The sequence below is a fragment of the Pelodiscus sinensis genome, chromosome 2 (genome assembly GCF_052426305.1).
Source record: "Pelodiscus sinensis isolate ZL-2025 chromosome 2, ASM5242630v1, whole genome shotgun sequence".
Classification (NCBI taxonomy): domain Eukaryota; kingdom Metazoa; phylum Chordata; order Testudines; family Trionychidae; genus Pelodiscus; species Pelodiscus sinensis.
The window spans coordinates 163,379,015-163,399,347 of NC_143053.1; the positions used below are offsets into that span (position 1 = coordinate 163,379,015).

Genomic DNA, 20,333 nt, shown 5'->3' on the forward strand with positions numbered 1-20,333 from the left:
AACCCTTGAAGAATTTCACAGAGATTTCAACAGCTTCCATCCCACTATCAACCTTAGCCTGGATCAGTCCACACAAGAAATGCAGTTCCTTGACACAACAGTACTATTAAATGATGGACAAATTTCCACCACCCTATATCGGAAACCTACTGACCGCTACACTTACCTTCATGCCTCTACTCATCCATGTATTGTATACAGCCAAGCCCTCCGATACAACCGTATACAGCCAAGCCCTCCAATCCCACAGACAGAGACAAACACCTAGAGGATCTATATACAGCATTCTTAAAACTGACATACCCAACTGGTGAAGTGAAAAAAACAGATCAACAGAGTCAAAAAAGTACCCAGACATGAACTACTTCAAGACAGGCCCAGAAGAGAAAACAACAGCATTCCACTTATCACCTACAGTCCTCAACTTAAACCCTTCCAACACAGCATCAACAGTCTACAGCCTATCCTAGAAAATGACACCTCACTCTCAGAGGATGTTTGGATGCAGGAGTGCTCGGGGCTGGGGCTGGGGCAGGAGCTTGGGGTGTAGGAGATTCATGACTGGGATAGGGTTTCGGGATGTGGGCTCCAGCTGAGCACTGCTTACCTCAGGTGGCTCCTGGTTCATGGTGCAGTGGGGCTAAAGCAGGCTCACCCTTGCCCTGGCCTACTCCCTAAAGCAGCCAACAAACTGCATTCCAAGTCCTGTTGTGCCCCCTCTCTGCTTTGTGGAGAAAGGATACAGATTGGCAGGGGGTAGCTTGACATCTGCACCCCTTCTCTGCACAGAAAGCAGGAGGCTCCCCAGGGGGAGAGGCAGCTCTAAGGCAAAGGGCAGGAGATGAGCAGCAGTGAGGGGAGGAGCAGCTGAAGTGCCAGCACTTGATAGCCTCTTGGCCAAACCAGTCAGGGTCACATGTCAGAGGCTCCAAGATCTACAGGTAGATCCCGATCTCCAAGTTGGTGACCACTGAGATAAACAAACAATGGAACACAAGAAAACAATGAGACAGTGCTGGTTAATATGACTGGCTGTGATATCAGCATACCAACTACCTAATTCTATTTATTATATCTTAAAGGAGGGTGTTAAAAAAGGATTTCTAGTTTCACAGATTGCAAGGCCGCAGGTGTCCAGGCCATAGAACTTTCCCAAAATAATTCCTGGAGCATACTTACCATCTTTTAGAGAAACATTCAATCTTGGTTTTAAAATTGCCAGTGATACAGAATCTACCAAGAGCCTTGGTAAATTGTTCTAATGGTTAATTACCTTCACTGTTAAAAATTTCTAGTATGAATTTGTCTAGCTTTAACGTCCAGCCCTTGGATCATGTTATACCATTCTCTACTCATTTGAATAGCCCATTATCAAATATTTGTTGTTCCCTGTGTAGCTATTTATAGATTGTAACCAAGTCACCCCTTACTCTTCTCTTTGTTAAACTACACAGATAGATTCAAGGATAGCAATCATTTTAAGTCATGTTTTCTGATCCGTTAATCATTCTCATCTCTCCTCTGAACCTTGTCCAGTTTATTAATGTCCTTCTTTAAAGGAAAATGACGAGGTACCTGAACATTCTAGGGTTTGTTTGTTTTTTGCAAATAATGGGGGAGCCCAAACTTATAACTCAATGAGGTGGGGGGCTCAGCTCAAAAAGTTTAAAAAACTACTAATTGTTGGCAGATGGGCAGCTGACGAGCAAGTATCTGATCAGCAGTAAGACCAACTAGTACTGATGGGAGGGGAGAAACTGAAAATATGGGACAATTTGCCAATTTTAAAGAAAAAGTAGGAACACCTTCAAGGGGGCTTTTAGAGGACTGTCTCTTTGAAAATGGGACATCTGTTCATCTTAGTTATGAAAGGCCTACAAAATGAAATCAAGAAGCTTAAGTTTGTTGCAATGACAAAAGAGGAGCTGTAGCCAATGAGAGCTCTGGATGGTAATATCTGGGGGTGCAAGGTTAACCAGCCTTTTTGGCAGCCTGCTAGTGGCTTACCCCATAGGCCACACATATGCCCACCACTGGATTATAGTAGAGGGACACAAAAAAAGGCAGGGCTGGCAGTGGCAAAGTGCCTATTTAGGAAAATAATCTTCACTCAGTAATGGGGCAAGATTGTATTTGTCAAAGCCAGAGACAAGATGTTGCAGTAATTGAGACAGAAGTTGATGGGAACCTAGACTTTTTTAAAATTATCATAGAGTTTATGATAATCATGGACCAGACCCTTCTCCAAAGAGCATGTCAGGATGGATTGAAACTAAAGGTCTTATCTTGCAGATATGATGCAGAAAAAAAAAATCAGCTAGATTTAAATAATTTGGTCATCAATAAACTGGTGATCAATAATCTGGTCATCAGCCTTAACCTGCCCTCTCTAGATTCTCACAGCCTAGATGTGAGACTATAGAGATGGCAAATTAAATCAGACGGCCAGATTAAAAATCTGGTAGGGACAATAGCAACTTGACTATGGGTCGGCAATAGCATGAAGGAGATAGACCTAAAAGACACGATTGACCGGTGAGACAGAGCACATCTTGCTGGTGCTCTGATTTCCGTGGTTGTACGAGAGGAGTGGGTGGGCTGTGTTAGGGCTGCGGTTCCACACGCCTAGCCCGCAGCAGAGGAAAGGGATGTGGACGGACCCTGAAGCCAGAGAGGGGGCAGTTCTCTGTATGGCGTAGGCGAAGCACAGAGCACGCATGGTGGGGAGGGAGAAGGGCCCCTCCACGCTGGGCACGTTTCTGATCCGCCTGGCAATTTCCGTGCCCCGGGAGTCAGGGCAGCGATGCAGTTACTGACGCAAGCTGCGTGGGGAAGGTGGCAGGTCCCGGGCGGCGCTACAACCGGTTTAGCAGAGCCGGTTTGGGAACTCGTTCGGCGAAGCTAAGGCTGGGGGCGGGGCTGGGAACGAGGCAGGGCGGAGCGGGTCAAGGTCCGGACCGCTTGCCAGCCCGCCCGCCCGCGGGAAGCAACAGGCAAAGGGGAGGGATATTGAGTGGAGCCGGCTGAACCTTAGTCTCCGCCCAGAGCTGCCCGCGCGCGCTGGAGCCGCATGACAGTTAAAACCGTTACCGCTCCCACTTTCGAACTGATTCAAACTCAGCAGCGCCCAACAGCCTGGCCCCTCCCTTCCCGGGCTCCGCGGGCGCTTCCTCTTCCACCAACCCCCAAAGACTTCGCCGCCCGCAGCCGACGGGGACTTCAAGGCTCCCCCCATTGCCCGCGCGCGCCGCTACGGGCGCCCCGGGGGGGGGGGCTGAGGGGCGCGCGAGGGGAGCACGGAACTCGCCATGTCCCCAGCCAGCGCGAGAACAAAGAGCGCCCTTCCACCCCCTTCTTCTTTCCTCCCCCCCACACGTGGGGCGCGAACGCTCCGCCCCCGGCACCGCCTCTGGCCGAGGCGGATTGGCTCAGGCGGCCCCTCCACGTCCGTCCAATCGGGGCGGTGCTTGGTTCTCTCCAATGAGCGTGATGCCGATTGGGCCGCCGGGTTTGGCGCTCGGTCCGGGAGGGTGAATCCGGCGGCAGAGCGAAGCGGGGACCCGGAGGCGGCGGCGGTAGCGGTAGCAGCACCAGCACCGGCGGGCGTTGGGGAGCGGGGGTGAGCGAGCGAGCGCGCGGGAACGGCTATTTCTAACCTGCGCCCTTTGTCCGGGGGGAGGTGGCTGGGGGATTGAATGGGGGGGGGCAGCCGCGAGGAAACTCCCCCCCCCCCAGCGGGAGAGGGCGGCGGGGCGCGCGGGGGAGCGGGCGGTGGCGGGGCGCGCGCTGCCGGCCGGTGACAGCTGGAGAGAGACACGGAGCGTGAAGCGCCCTTTGTCTAAGTTGGCTCTGCCCACCCCGGCGGAGGGGATCCCCTCCCCTGGACCGACCCGACTGAGACAAAGACGGGACTAGAGCCGAGGGCTTGGGACCCCTAACGAGGGCGGGCGCGAGGAGGAGCGCAGCTTGTCTCTTCCTTAAACCCAGTTCCCTCACTCCCCATTGATTGACTTCAGACTAGTGGCGGGTGCAGGAGCAGTTTGACTGTGGGGAACCCCCTCCCCCCCTCCCCCGGTTACAAGGCAAACGAGGTTTTAAAACGCCTGATTGAAACGCGCAGCAAAACCCTTCGTTCCCCGAGAAGGAGGCGGGAAAAATTGAAATTACGCTCCCCACGCGGGGCGGGGGGCTCCTTGCTGCGGGGAGACGTTTAGGCACTTGGGCAGGTCTGCTTCAGTCTCATGTGCTCTTACATAGTCTCCCGGAAGCTGATGTTCCGTGCGGGGGCTGTTGAGCTGTCTCTGGGTTGTTCCTCCTTTTGCTGTTTCATACGAGTTGCTGTTTTGAGTCTCCCCTTACATTCCCCTTCTCTATGTATACGCAAATCTTGGGTGTAGCAGCAAAGGTGTTAAATGCAAAGGCAGTGGGGGCGTGTTACTGACAAACGTACCTGAAAGCAACTCGAGTGAACTTCCGAATTTCTAAAGTTCAGTACTGGGTCCCTGTCTTCCACAGCATTGCCTGGCTTTTCCCAAGTTCAGATAGGCTGAAGACTGTGATTCTAGAACAAAGTGTATTGAACATGAGCACACTTCAAAAAATATGTTTTTTATTGAGTCATTTTTGGTAGGTGTAAGGGGGTGGTGTTGGAGGAAGCTGCCTATTTATTCACACTGTAAGAGTCAACGAGTGGCTGGTAAATATGATGCAGTAAGACTGATGTGTAATCTGGTATTATTGTAGTGTTCAATGTTTAATAGTTGCCTGCAGGTGATTCAGAAGTTATTGGGAGTGAGAAGAAGAAAAGAAGCTTGTAGGTGTGTTTATGTAAATTAATTTGGATTTTGTTCAAGTAGCTTCTTTTCTAGTTCTGAAATACTATCCACATTGTTCTGGAGTGGAAACCATACAGCATTAGAAAGTTGGGAGTTCAGATTTCTTTTCTTTTCCCTCTCAGAAATGAAGACCTTGAAAGACTTCATTTTTAGATTTGTGTTTGCAAAATTCACCTTTTGTGCTATTCCACTGAATGGAGTTGTATAGGTTTACACCAGGATACAAATGTAAAGGGATCAGAAGTATGTATTGGGGATTCTATTGAATTTCTAACCTGGGATTTCGTTATCTAGTTTTAGAGAGTAATGCTCTAGAGTCTGAATGCAATTTGTAAGAGTTAATTAAAAGGCCACTCTTTCTGTTTATTCTAAGTGTCCATATCAAATTGGGAGCCCCTGGAATGTTTATTTGTGGTAACCAGAAAGCATGTTGTGAAGGGTGAGTACTTGTAAGCACTGTACTGTAAGTACTTTCAATTTGGTCTCTTAAAATGTGAATATTCAAGACCTGTTGATACCTCATGAGCAATCCTGCAATATAGCACTCTTATTTGGTTTTGTTTTCTTTATTATTTTAGTGTGGAATCTTGCATGTGAATAGGATATTAGAGAATATGTTAACTTTTTAATTCTATGTACTTTTTATTCACTCACCTAAAGAGACAATCCTCTGTTGCTTAGCTGTTTTGAAGATGTTTGAGACATTAAATAAAGGGTTATCTTTAAACGATGAGACAAATTCTTAGGAGACACCTCTTGTTTTCATGAAAATGTACCTAGTTATTGAAAGGCAGTGGTGGAAGTGTCTACATGAACATTTTTTTAAAGCTTCCCATGAGGTGTCAACAATTATTTTGTCTTAAAACTATGCCATATTCAATAGTCACTAGTTTAGGTTGACCGCAATCTGCAGGATTTGGGTTTGTCACAGGGATATTAAAAGATAACTGCTTCAAAAAGTGACTTTGTGGAACTCTTTGTCACTAACAGGCAAATCAAATGAGCTGTTATTTTTATATATATCTTTAACTTAGTCCTGTAAATTGAAGCTGGGAATTTGAAGGTTAAGTTGTTTTCTTTTCTGCTTCTCATTGGAACTACTGAAGACTTCAAGTGGAATTTAGTTAGCAATGTTGACAATAGAAAATAGTTCTCTTCAATAAGAAACAGAGGACTGAAATATAGTAATCATTACATATAATCAGCATATATATGGGATTTAAAGGCCCTTACTGTTGCATTTGGAGTACAGCTTGTCCCTTCCTTAAACCCAGTGCCCTGACCTCCCATTGATTAACTTCAGGCTAGTGGTGGATGCAGGGGCAATTTGACTGTGGGGATGTCCCCTCACGCCATCACAAGGCAAAAGAGGTTTTAAAACGCCTGATCAAAATGCACAGCAAAACCCTCCATTCCCCGGGAGGAGGCGGGAAAAAATTGAAATTACACTCCCCAAACGGGGTGGGGGGACTCCCTTCTTCAGGGAGATGTTTAGGCATTTGGGCCACAGGTCTGCTTCAGTCTCATTTGCTCTTACATAGTCTTCCAGAAGCTGATGTTCCGTGAGGAGGCTGTTGGAACCTTTAAATCCCAATCTAGGCAAATTGCTGTAAAGAGACAGCAGATCTCTTGGATTTGAAGGTGATGTCATAATTAGTATGTGTTAGGCCCTAAGATTTGATTTGGAAACATCTGAAGCTTTAGGCTTTTAGTTGTGAAGATAACCTTCAATGTAAAATAAATACAGGCAGTCCCCGGGTTACGTACAAGATAGGGACTGTAGGTTTGTACTTAAGTTGAATTTGTATGTAAGTCGGAACTGGTACATATTGTAGGGGAAACTGTAGCCAAACATTTCTCCAGAGCTCAGTTTTATTCTCCCACACCTCACTTCCCTCAGTCCTTTATTCTCAAGCTGAGGTGTCTGCTGAGAAAAGCCGCTCCGCGTCTCCCTGGTCTGCTGGGGGACGGGGGTGCTAGCTTCGCGTCTCTCTGGTCTGCTGGGGGGAAGCAGCTAGTGCGGGGTTGCCTCACCCCGTTTGTAAGTAGGGATCCGATGTAAGTCGGATCCATGTAACCCGGGGACTGCCTGTACATAAAATAAAAATACTGTGTTCTTAAGTCATCGTGTAGCTGAATAAACACAGGTGCTAACTTTGAAGACTAATTTTGTTCACATCAGCAGTTTCCAAGCAAGTTGTTCTTATCTAGTATGGCTGGATCTAAATTGATTTTCCAACATATCAAAAAGTTGTTCTAAGAACTGTTATGTTATAAGTCTCAAACATTATTGTGTGCATATAGTAGCCTCTCTGATTCTGGTTCTGATCAGTTGCAGTTTTGCCCTGAATCCATGTTAGTGATGTTCAAGTTTAGTATACTGTGTGCCTGTCCTAGTGGTCCTTGGATAGCTTCCAGAAGTAGTGAATTCTCTGTAGAGTTATCAAGGAATTATTTAAGCAATTTGTACTTTTGCTAGTAGGCACTGTTCCCCATGCCACTAATGTATGCAGTAATCCTAATACCGATGATATATGGGACCCTTGTGACTTGGAACATTTATAAAACTTTACATCCTCATACAGTTATTCTAGGAGACCAAATGATTATTTGAAATGGTGAGTTACTCTAAATTTGTTAAGGGTGCAAGAGATAATTCCAAATAATAGGGTGAGGGAGAGAAGAAGAAAAAAGAGCAGGAGAGGTGACAGTACAAGTAGGGTTTACTATACGTTTTGAAGAGAGATGCAAGAAAGAAAAAATCTTGATGTGGAAAAAAGTTTGATGTGAAAAGTGTTAAATGGATGCAAGAATAGAAAGATGGTAGAGGAGGTAAGTTTATGGAAGAATTTGAAGACACTGGCCATAATTTAAGTATATGCATAACACTTGCTAAAGTACATGCTTAAGAGTTTTGCTGAATCAGGGTGCAAGAAGGAAACTTTATTTTAGCTTCTGAAATAGATATTCTGTCTGTCCTCGTGGACCGTTATTGAAGATTTGAGGTTGTAGGTGGCACTATCTTCCTGTGAATGGTTTAAAATGAATTGCTACACTGTGTAGGCATATATTAATTTGGATAGTTGAGACTGGACAGGAGAGATCAATTGGGGTCTAGGCAAGAGGAGCTGAAGCTGTCTCTTGCATTGCTGTATAGATGTATCCAAAACCTGGGCTTCATCCTAGGCTCAAGTTGAAGCTCTCTCCAATTCGCCCTTCTCCTCCGGCTCCACTCACCAATTATTTGAACCTGGGGTCACCGGACCCTGGGCAAGAGGGTCCAAGCCAGTGTTCCCTGTAAGCTGAGTACTTGGGCAACCACACAGGAGAGATTCAAATGCCACTCAGCTGATTAGCAGAGCACCCACAGTCAGCAGAATGTGTTTCTACTAGGGATGTAACAGGTAACTGGTTACCTGGTGAGTATCACCCATAATGGGATGCTTTACCAGGTAATGGTTAACCTTTACTGGGAGCAGTCCTCTGCCTGTGGCCTGCTGCTCTAGCTCTTCCACCTGCCTCCATTTAATCAGGTAACCAGTTAAACTTATCTTTTAATCAGTTAACTAATTACTTTATGGATGAAAAAAATTAGAGGGAACATTGGTCTAAGCTTCTGTTAAATGGGATTAAGGTACAAACCCTATTGTATTCCTATGTGCACGTGGCACCAGCTTGGCTTGGGTCCCAGAAGTTTTCCAGATGTATCCCACAGTTCTTTAGTAATTTCCTTAGTCCTCTCTATGCTGACAATCTGTGGTGCAGACTATTGCAAACGGAAGCCACACCTCCCTTTGCAAATGGCAGCAGCTTAGCTCTCTGTTAGTACATTGTCTTCTGAACACCCGTCTGCAAGTACACCGTTGGAGTGCCTGCGAGATTTCAAAGGAGAATGATCATAAGAGGTTTTTGAAAGAATGCTGCTGCTTAGTCACAAGATTCTAGTGTAAGGCCCAGAGAGTGGAGTGTGGATTCATCGACTGGCCTTCAGGGAAGGGTAATGGCAGAGTGGCTGAGTGACCCCAAACACCTCAGTTGCTTCTCCTCCCTTCAGGGCAGCCACGTGGTCCTTGCTTTGCTCTTTGGGCCCGCCTCCTCACCCTGGGTCTGCATGTGCAGGGTGTTTGGGTACCATGCACTGTCAGGACTGCATGTAGAAGCCAGTCCAAAACCTCCCCCAGTCTTTTGCATTGGTGGCTACAGCTCCTCTGAGATGCTGCGGCTGCATATGCAGTGTGATGAATGGCAGTCACACTCAGATCTTCTCTTCAGCCTTCCAGGAATCCTATATCCATGCTTCCTGTGGTGCGGTGGAGGCAGAACTAATGGATTAGCGGGATGAGTCTAGACGCTCTGGTCTTGTATTTTATCACTGTGCATCCAGACTGAGGAATGTGGGTGTTTTTTTTTCCTCCTCTGTAAAATCTATGGGTTTTTTTGTCAAACTTCAAGACAGACAAAATAAATAAAAAATCAACCAAACAAAATAAAAACCTTTGTTGAAAGTTTCATCTTAATGGCTTTCAGACCAGGATACTCATGTTCTAATTATCCTCAACAGGTGCACATGGACATTTTCTTGCCCATGTAATTCCACCAAGAAGTGAAGATCCTAATTCTCCGATTAGATAATAGTTCAGTATAAGATCTTACCAAATTGCTATCAATCTACTGAGACAGCCACCAAATGAGGAGTGGGGCTGGGAGCAGGTGGTGAGAATCATGTGTAGAGGCTACAGCTTAGGGTGGGTCAAGGTGGAGATGGGGGCAGAACATGACTGAATGATTTATTGGAGCATAAGCTTTTGTGGACGCATCAGCTGCTAGAAGTGGGCCTCATCCTCCCTGACTGAATTGACCTCGTTATTGCTAGGCTTACTCTTGATGGGTACTCTTTTCTTATATTTATACCTGCCTCTGTAATTTCCACTACCTGCATCTGATGAAGTGGGTCTTTGCCCACGAAAGCTTATGCTCCAATAAATCTGTTAGTCTATAAGGTGCCACAGGACTCCTTGTCGCTTTTGCAGATTCAGACTAACACGGCTACCCCTCTGATACATGACTGAACGGTGTTCTCTCTGCCCCATTGTGGGTGTGGTCTACGTCCCACTGTGCACCCCTGTCATACCTCCCTATGAGGGCACAGAGGAATGTTCCACGATTAGGGGACCACTGCCTTAAGGATTTTTTGTGTGAGAAACAGAAGAGAGACTGAGAAAAGCATATTGGGGACATCTAATGGTAAATGTGTCAGTTGCCAATTCTAAAAAAATACATCTTTTCCTTAGAGAGCAAAATCACCATGGAATTGCCAAATGATCAAGAAATATGAACTTTTTGTAGCAAACTTCTTCTTACTGGTCTTTACTTATAATATGTCAAACATTAAAGGTCTTCATTCATGAGATAAAAAAGTTCCATGTTCATCCCACATAGGATTAGTCAGTTTACCCATGTTTGTAATGTTGGATCTTAAATGGTAATGTCAACAGTGCTTCTAATGTTACAAGTTTGACTGGACTCCACACTGAAACCTACTCTAATGCTGTAAATACTGTAGATAAGAATTTTTTAATTTATGTAATTGAATTTATGTAATCTATCCAGCAAAGTATTAATTATTGTTTCACTTCTCTAAACAGTTCTTAGAGCAATTTATTTCAGTGTGTGGCTGGCTGACTGGTAGAGAATATATAGCCAAATAAGGAGGTGTCAAATGTGGATTCGTGTGACATCAAATTAAAATATAACTAGATAGACCATTGCTGTAGCCACTGTTATATGTTTGCAAATAGGGATGTAAGCGACTAGTCGACTATTGGATAAGCATATCCTTATCATGTAGTCAAATAGTGATTTGACTAGTTGCTCTCCCCTGCTCCCTGTTGCCTCCATCAGAGAGAGGCAGCAAGGGCAGGGAGAGCCGGGAGGGGAGGGGGTGGAGAGTGGTCCCTGCTTATACCAGTTCCCACAGCTGCGCCTCTTCCTTTGAAATGTACAAGAGCTTCCCATAGCTCTTGTACATTTCAAAGGGAGAGGTTCAGCAGAGGACCCTGTGTGAGCAGGGACTGCTTTGGTCCCCCTTGGTGCAGGTTCCCTGCTGCTCATCTTTGAAATGTATACCCTTATCGACTACTTGATGGAAATTCCATCATCGACTACTAGATAAATGTTGATTAATCAGTTAAACATCCCTAGTGTGCAACCAATCTTGTAACAGTTGTTGAGTAATGGGTCTATGAAATGGTTGTTATTGATGAATATGATTATTCTATTTGTATTTAACCGCCCCTCTTCCCCCTCCCCAAGGATGCCTGAGTAAGTGCTGGACAGAGGCAAGGCATGCCCCCAGCCAGCCTCTTTCACCTGCTTGGTGAGCCTTTCTTTTTTCTGTATGATTTTTATGAGAAGCAATCCCATTTTAGGTACATTCCATTTGCCTGACATAACCAAACCCTGACCTTGCTTTACATTTGGATAAGAGGAAACTATATACATAATGTGGTGGTCCTAGCTCTTAGTGTCTAGGAGGCATACTTGAACAAACAGATGGGCAGACGGACAAACTCAAATATATAATAGATTGTGAGTACTGGCTCTTTATGCATATTTTAGATATTTGCTCCTGGGGTAATGGTCACAAGTTAGCCAGCACAGATTGAGTGCCCAGTCAAAAGGACACTTAACTCACAGTGGGTCATGGGCTGAGGAGTTAGTCCTGTGGGGAAAGGGACAGCACAGACACTTCTGTGATCACTTCTCTGCCTAAGGACTGCAGGGACAGGTTTACAGCTTCTGGTTTGCTGCACAGAGATTTGCAGTTGGTTGGATGAATTGAAATATTGGGCCAGATTTGGCCCATGGGCCAGAGATTCCCAACTCCACTTAAAAATCTGTTAGAGTTAAATTAAAATGTTAAACCAGAAACACATGAGTTGATTATTCTCCTTTATATGTTTACATCTTCATTTACGATCTAAGACCATTGCTCTGTTAATTTCACTTTGTGTTGCCTTTATTTCCTTTTCTCATGATGTCTCTCCTAAGTTTGGAACAATTTCTGTACATTGCAACCTCTCTCTTCAAAATGTACATCTTTTCATTATCTTTCTTCCCTCAAAACTATTTGATATAACTTAAAGAAACAAAATTGTACTTTGAGACAAATTGTTAGTCACAATTGTTAGTAAGTACTGTAGTCTTGTTTGAATTTCAAAAAAATAGATTGCTTGAAGCAATTGTATCTTCCAGGTTCTGAAGTGCAGCTTAAAATTATTTTTTTCTAGTCTGTGTGGTAATTTCCTCTATCTGAAAGTCAACCAGCTGTATTTGGCTGGTGCATGTGACTGGTATAGTCAGAGTAGGACAAAATTAACATTTCCGAAGAACGTGATTTAACCATAACCATGGGAAAGTGTAGCCTAGAAGGCTAACCTGCTTGCTTGTCTCTTTCTCTCTGTATATACATACATATATACACACACATACATACTGTACTGTGCTGTAAATATGGACTTAGATTTATTATTTCCTTATGGGTTTGATGATATGTTCATTTTAGTAGGTTAGAGTAAGTTTATATTGGCAGTTTGGATATAACAAGGGACTTACAGGTCACATCCTGTATGCAGAGTTAAAGCAAAGCTAGCATGCACATACCTGAGACCTTTCACCCAAATAGCAAAGTCAGTGTACATGTATTTGGGACCTTTCATCTAGATCAGTGTTTCTCAATTTTATTTGGCTACGGAACCCTCTTCAGAATTTTTATCGAGAAAACAAAAAAAGCCCTGCCAGAATTGGTGGTTGAGCGCAAAAAAAAACCCAATCCCACGGCCCGCAAAATAGACTGTCACTTTAAGAGTGCCACACCAATTGGGAAACACTGATCTAGATAAAGCAGCCTTCAGTGGCATAGAGGTTTCCATGAGGACCCTCAAATTTAGCAGGTACATCATTACTTTGAAATATCCAAAATAATTGGTTAAGACCAGACTGAATAACCAGGTAGGAGAGAAATAACAAATGTAATAGACAACCACAAAAGGCCCACAGTAACAAATTGATGTATATGATAATAAATTTAGATCAGTGATATATTGACCTATAGAAAAAAGTTTATCATTAGTAAGGTAAGAAACTACAAATAATGAGAAAAGGGAAATATCCTCTGCTGAATATGCATTAAACATAACGCCAGTGCAATATTACAAAAGTGATATCCCAGCCTAGGGGCTATAGGAGAAGATGAAGAAGTCCTTGAGAGGTGCCAGAATGATGGCTACTTGTTGCAATGGGGAAGATGAAGGTGGTGAGGACGATGGCTAATTCCTCAACTTGTTCTAGAAGGAATGGTGTCAGTATATGGTATGGAAATACAGTCCCTATATACAGGGCTCGCCAAGCGGCGGCGAGCCCTGCTCACCAGCCGTGCGGTTTTGCGAGCTGCACATGCGCAGATCTGTGCCGGCTTGTAATCTACTTGTCATGGGCGAGTAGATTATGTGATTTGTTGAGCCCTGCCTATATATATCTTACGAAATTGGGGTGTTAGTGACTGTGCTAAATGTATCAATACACTATATTTGTAAATATACTGTAGTTCCTATAGTGTGTGTTGCTACTTGTAGTGGGGCGGACTGGCTGCCCACTGAGCCGGAGGAGGAGGAACCCCTCCGGATGCCATGTTGGGCTGAGGCTAACCCCGCCCTGTCACCTGACCGGAAGCCAAGGGGCGGGCCCAGGACTATAAAAGCCCAGACAGCAGCCTCAGTCAGGGCTGAGCCTGCCAAGCGGCTAGAGGCCTCTCCTGGACTCCCAGCCTGGGGAGTGGAGACTGAGGCCTGGCCTGGGCCTCCTACCTGCCGGGGCCCAGAGGCAGACTACTGGCTCCCTGCCTGGGAAGCGGAGGCCCAGCACAGCCAGCCTACCTGCCCGGACGCCACGGCGGAGCCACAGGGCCAGCCCAAACCTGTGCCCCAGTGCCGGCCCCGGGACCGGGAGAAGCGGCACCAGCCACGGCCTCGGCTACCTCGACTGGAGGCGCCGCTGAGGATTTCCACGGACCCTGACCGAGAGGCCTGGCTCAACCGCCCGACCCTGCCCGCATCTGGAGCCCAGCTGAGTCCCGGTGACCTGCAAGCGGCCACAGACCGGACCGGACCGCCCCGGTGGGACGAGACTCTCCTGGACTCTCTGCCTCCACCGCCTGACACCCAGGTACCGCCTGAGGGGGAGAACAGAAGTGGCCCAGGATAGTAGGGGCTGTTAAAGGCCCCTAGGCCTGCACGTTTCGGGCGGGAGCCCCCGCTGAGCCAAAGCAGCCAGCACTGCTGCCCTAGGGCCCTGGGCCGGGGCGCAGTGGAGTGGGTGGGCCTGCGCCCCCCCGCCACCCATGTATTGGGTGGCAGCCTCCCCCTTCGCCACTGCCACAGGCGATCCGTCTGCACCCCTCCTGAACAAGGAGCTACCTGACTGAGTGTTTGTTGCCACGCCCTGAACTGAGGGCCTGGCCCCTGCTTATGACTGACTGTGTTGGGTTACTGCCCCACCCAGCACCAAGGGTCTGACCACCCCTTATAAACTGACAATGGTGGTTTGTGACTGTCACCCCCTGAGCTAAGGGCTGGACTGTGCCCAGTGAACTAACGGGGCCGGCCTTAAAGGGGCAGCGCAGTGGGGCGGACTGGCCGCCCACTGAGCCGGAGGAGGAGGAACCCCTCCGGACAGGCAAACTGACTACACTACTGTAAACATCAAGGTTTCAATCCTAGAATACTTATACTAGGACTGATCCTGGGACAAAGGACTTGTCAATCCTAAAGGCAATAACTGGAAATTCATAAGTACAGGAGGCCCCCAACTTGCGATGCGATTGGTTCAGAGGAAGCGTCGCAAGTCGGGGGCATTGTAACTCGAACCCTCATTTATGATAGGTGCGGGCCAAAGACGTAAGTCGGGGGTTTCCAGCCCCTTGCACACTTAAAAAATGGTTGTAAGTGTGGGGGGTTGAAATTCAGGCAGTCGTGAGTCGGGGGGGGGGGGGGGGGGGGGGGGGGGCCTCCTGTAATCTTAGATCAGTCAACAAAAGGGAAACTAATGACGACTGAATTTGTTCCTACATGAAAACTTCTGTATACAGTACTACTATTGAATATAGTATATATAATCACTTTTGGCCTTTCTGCCTAAAAAGATCTATTTTAAGTACAATGGAGCAGGGTTTAGCTGTCTTCCACCATGCTTTTGGGACATAATTGCTCACCTGGATTTCCCACTATTGGTAATTTAGTTTTGCAGCTTGAGAAAGTGAGCATCTTGAGCAAAGTGTTTCTTTTTTCCTTTGGAGGAAAGTAATTCTTCCTTATTTGTCTATGTAAATATTGAACATACGAGGGGGAGAGAGAGAGAGAATAGAATTTTGGAGGGAGAAGGATTTAATCCATCAGGCTTATACCCATACTTTGTATGAACAGAATGCCATGTATTAGTCTGTGTTTCAAAACTTTAGGCTGTGATTTGGCTAAATAACCATTTTTTGGCTGGTTCCACTGTCTAAGGTACAGTATATTCGTAAATATGTCAGACATTTGCTCCTTCATTTCAAAGGAGCATTGCTCAGATGCTTCTTCATTTCAAAGGTTCAATTAATATTGTTCTCCAGTAAATGATTTTAGTGTAATGGTGGTACTGGTGGCATCTCCCTAGTCCAGCACCCTCAGGACCTGACTGGTCCTGAATGAGGGAATTTGCTGGATTAGAGGAGGTCCCCTGCCACCAGATCCACTTCCTCTCTGGTTGGTCACCCTGCCCATATTGATGGCCCCTGTCCGACTGCCTTGCTGCTGCTGGCAGCAGTGGGCTCCCAGCTCAGCAGGGCTCCCAGCTGCCAGCCCTTCTGCTGCCTGACTCACCTCCATGGATGTTGCTGGACCAGTCAGTTCTGGTTTAGGGAGGTGCAACCTGTAATGGTGAAGCTGCGGTTGTGCAACTGTAGTGCCATAGTATAAATACTTCCTACAAGTGTTTTTTCCATTATTATGTTTAATCTACTTCTTCCAGAAGCACTAGCTAGGTAGAAGAAATAACTATATTGGGAGTTTGGACAACCTGTCTATCATTCAAGGCTCAGTCTTTCATTTTTTCATTTTTAAATTTTTACACCCAGGTTGATTTAATTTTGTAAGCGTAGACCAGACAATAATTATCAGTAACTTTGATTTGTTTAAAAGGTGGAAAAAAAGTCTCTTGTAAGACAATGAATTTGTATAACTGTTGAAACACAGGGTGAAGAAAATCACGCAGAGAAAGAGATAAGAGGTAAACATGGACTGTATATACTGTAGTGACTAGACCCTTCTGATAAGCATTGGAAAAGGAACCAGAGAACCAAGAAGTCTCCTTAAATCAATTTAAGCAGGAGAATGGGCATAAGAAAAAATGTGATGGATATCACCTATAAAAGTTGGTGGCCTATAAGCGACTGTAGAGGAAAGATAATTTAGTATAATGAATCAGAACTCGGTAAGCCATCTTTGAACAGTGTCAAACAGGCAAATATGACTATGGACTGGAGGAAAGAGGAATTAGAGAGACCCTTGAAGTTAAGGGAGGGAAATTAATTCCTGACAGTTAGTCTCTGACAAAAGGGTTAGAGTAGATGATGCATAGGAAATATCTTTCTTGCTACCCCAAATGTATGTTACTCAGAGAAAATCTTTTTTGACTTACAGGGATGGGGAAATGGTGTTTGGGGTAGGGGTGTTAAATTTAGATTAATTGGCTAATTGAATATCAATGCAACTTGCATCTACTATTCAATTAGTCGATAAGGGTGCCTCTGCCTTTGAAATTTAGCAACAATCCCAGCGCTGTTGCTACTCTTCAAAGACGAAAGTGCTGCAGGGAGCATGGGGCCAGCGGGGGACTTAAGCATTTCCCCCGGCCCTGTGCTCCCTGTGGTGTTTCAAAGTGGCAGCCCTGGGTGGAGACCAGGGTCAGCTGGGGAGTCCCCAGCTGCACCTGGGCTCCATATGGTGCTGTTGCTTTGAAGCACCTCCTCCTTTGCTACCTCCCTCCCACTTGCTGCCTCTTTCTGATAGAGGCAACAAGGGTGGAGAAAGTGTCTAGTCGACTAGTATGTCAGCTATCTGATAAGCATTTGCTTATCGGATAGTCGACTAGTCAGTCACATCCCTGGTTTGGAGCCTTATCTATAGTTTGAGGTTTTGTGCACAGACCAAAGGGTTCTTATCCCAGAAAGTGTCACAATAAGGATTTCACTATGACAATAACCCAAGGGCCAGAAAGGAGGTGCATTTAAAGAGATGCAGGTTGACAGCATATTCTAGCATAATGACAACCCAGAGAGGTGTGGGTTTGGCTTAACAAACGTGGATTTTTCTCTTACTTGTTTATGGTAAGAGAAAAGACATTGAGAAACCTGTGAGAGGAGAGACACTTTCCAAGCTTGCAGAGCGGTGAGAGGACTCTACTATTACAGTGTCTCAGTGTTTTATACATACAATTTTAGTTTGTTTAGGTGTATTTTTTTTTACTATTGTATGAGTCTTAAATTTGCCTTTAAATTTAAAAAAAAAAGAAAATTTAGAGTGTGACATGTTATTTTCATATTCTGAGGGAAAGGAATTTACTTCTGATATTAAGAAAGGCAGAGGAGAGGTACGATGGCTTTAACAGTCACAGCAGAGATTAAAAGGTGAAGGGAAATAAAAATTGAACGGTTTTGGGGCCAGAAAGATGTGCCAAGGAAAAGGTATGCTTTGGCATAATTCGTTGGACCGCTCTATTGTAACTCTTTTATCCACATGCTAGTGGGAAACTGTGCTCCCAGTCTTCCCACCGTTTCTCCCAGTATCTGAATTGTTTGAGGATGTAGCAGAGGGAAGTTTTTTGATACTCATGGGAATGTTTCAGCATAACATGTATAACATCTCAGCATCTTGGGCAATGCTCTGCTGCATATATTGTGAGAGCAGCTTGCCAAATTCTTGAAGTAAAGGCAAGGGCCATGAACAAAAGACTATTCTAGATACTAACTGGAAGTTCACCATGGATACTATTTTTGCAGTGTGTTTGTGAAGAAGGATGGGTGTAACTGCACTTTAATCGATTTTTAGTTTCCTGTTACGAATACAATTTCATCTAAAGTTTTAATGAGGGTCAAGTGATAGTCTTACAAAAGAGATGGTTAGGAAATTACTAAAGTAGCATGTGGTAGTGGGAGACAAATTTAAACTTGACATTAGGAATGTCACCGTGTAATAGACTACATGATTAACCGGTAAGTCTAGGATTATTGGTTAATCTTGCTAACTACATGGTATAAGAGGCAGCCCATTGAGTAGCCTCTGTCCATGGTAAGCCTGGGCCCATTGTGGACAGAGGATAGTCTACGACAGAGGATAGTCTGCGACAGCAGCCCCTGTCCACAGGGTGTCCAAACTCCTCGCAGACAGAGGCAGCTGGTAGGGGCTGCTGCCACCCCGCACTGCTGCCTCCGTAGCAGAGGCATGAAATCTTAGCAGTTACACGACTATTCGATAGCCCCCGGGAGTGGGGCTGGCAGCCAGTGCGCTCTTGGCCCCACTCCTGGGGAGCCCCCAGACAGCCCGCGCTGCTATCTCCCGGGGGCTATCGAATAGTCGTGTAACTGCTAAGATTTCATGCTGTTGCACTACTATTCATTTATGCAATATCTTCCTCAATCCAGCGTTGCTGGCCTGCTGGTGAGTATGCTGGGGACCCAGGGTTGTGAGGGCAGGAGCGGGGTGAAGAAGGATGCGGGGGCAGGATGGGAGGGGGTAGGGGTTGCACTGAGGGGCATGGGGCGATGCAGAAGATCTGATGGCGGGGGGATCATAGGGCTGAGGATAGTGAGTCTGGAGCAGAGGGAAGATGTGAGGGGTGGACACAATTTTACCCAAAAATGGTTTCCCCGCCCCTGCCAGACATAAACAAAACATTGAAATCTTTTGTGTTGGACATATTTAACTTTATTTAAAATGAATTTTAATAAACTAACATGAGAAAGCTAAAATGCTTAATCTGTTTAATAATTTAAATTAAACCGTTCTCCCCAGATGCAACACTAGCAATTGCTTGTGCATAATTATGTAATTAACAGTGTGTTTCCATTAGCAACTGGTAGTCTGTAGAAAGGTTTGCATTGACCCAAGTGGTCCATGGGGTGCGTAATGGAGAGGACCCCTCCTGGGAGAGGGACATGGCCCAGGGTAGGAGGGTTAAGTCTTGGCTTGCCACTTCAGAAAGATTGCTGACCCCTGGTGCAGCTGCACATTAAAGGAATGGAAAGAGATCTCATCCCTCTAGTTCAGTATTTCTCAACCAGTGATAAGAGTAGAAGTCTGGGGGGATACATCAACACAACTGAAATTTGAAGAAAACTTAATTTTTGTTTTAAGTTTTACAGTGCTTTCTTATTTTTGTACTTTTTACACCCAAAAATTTCATCGCCTGCTTTGCTATGATTAAGTTGTTTAAACAAATGTGTTGCAATGGTAGAAAAAAAATTGTGTCTCTGAAAACTGTAGGTACTGGGGATACTTATAATATTTTTTTTAAGTGATACTTTATTAAAAAAAAAAAAAAAGTTGACACGCTGCTCTAGTTAATCCACCTCCCTGAGAAGCGATACCTTGATCAGCGAAAGAATTCTTCCGTTGAGCTAATGTGGTCAATTTTTTTTTTCACATCTCATTGTGACATTGCAAGGGCAGCCTAACTTTTTAATGTAGACCTGGCATTAGTTTACATTTAGAAGGTTATCTTCACAACCACAAAAGCTAGAAATGATTTTGCAGAAGTTGATGACACTTGCCAAAGAGATTGCTATTTTTGTCAGGTCAGTAGATTTTTTTTTTTTCAGCTCTGCTGGACAGGGTGTCTATTGTCAATATAATGGACTGCTGCAAGAAAAAGTACTTCAAATAAAATACAATAGGTTGTAGCAATTCATTTCTTTAGTGTATGTAAGTCTTGAGGGAATGGCTTTATTTTAGAAGTTCTAGCACTGTTGGTAGCCAGGAAGCGCAATGTACTTTTAAATGATGACAGCTGTATTTGGCATTATGAGACCATTACAAGGGTATATTGGCAAAATGTGCACATTTGTTTTAATAGAGCACACATACATCTCATTTTTTTTTCGTTTTGTTAATATTTGTTTGAAAAAATCTTATAAATTAAAGGGATACTTTTTCTATCCAGGATTTAGAACCAATGTTCCCTTCAATCTTTTCCACCCATTTGAAGAATAAATATTTTGTGTGCACTTAGACATGTGTGAATGTGCACCACCAGTAGAAACAAAAACCTAGCAGTGGGAGCTCTTTTTATCAGCACGGTGGCATTTGAATCTTTCCTAAGTGGCCACACAATGCCTAGCTTACAGGGGACACTGTTTAGGACCAGTTGAAAATTAGGGACATGAATGGTTAACCGGTAAGCATCACT

At 45.0% G+C, this 20,333-nt stretch overlaps 1 protein-coding gene across 9 annotated transcripts in view; it reads left to right on the forward strand.

Annotated features, from left to right (window-relative positions):
* Nucleotides 1-3,047: 3,047 nt before the first annotated feature.
* Nucleotides 3,048-20,333, forward strand: part of EZH2 (enhancer of zeste 2 polycomb repressive complex 2 subunit) — a 73,527-nt gene continuing 56,241 nt past the window's right edge. The window contains exons 1-2 of one of the 9 annotated variants that reach the window (XM_089776506.1): nt 3,048-3,619; nt 5,209-5,274. In XM_089776506.1, coding sequence (XP_089632632.1) covers nt 3,309-3,619; nt 5,209-5,274 — 377 coding nt within the window. In that variant the 5' untranslated portion in view covers nt 3,048-3,308. Of the gene's footprint in view, nt 3,620-5,208; nt 5,275-20,333 lie in introns of those variants that run through there. The other 8 variants (XR_016348917.1, XM_089776502.1, XM_089776503.1 and 5 more) reach the window with 8 other exon arrangements.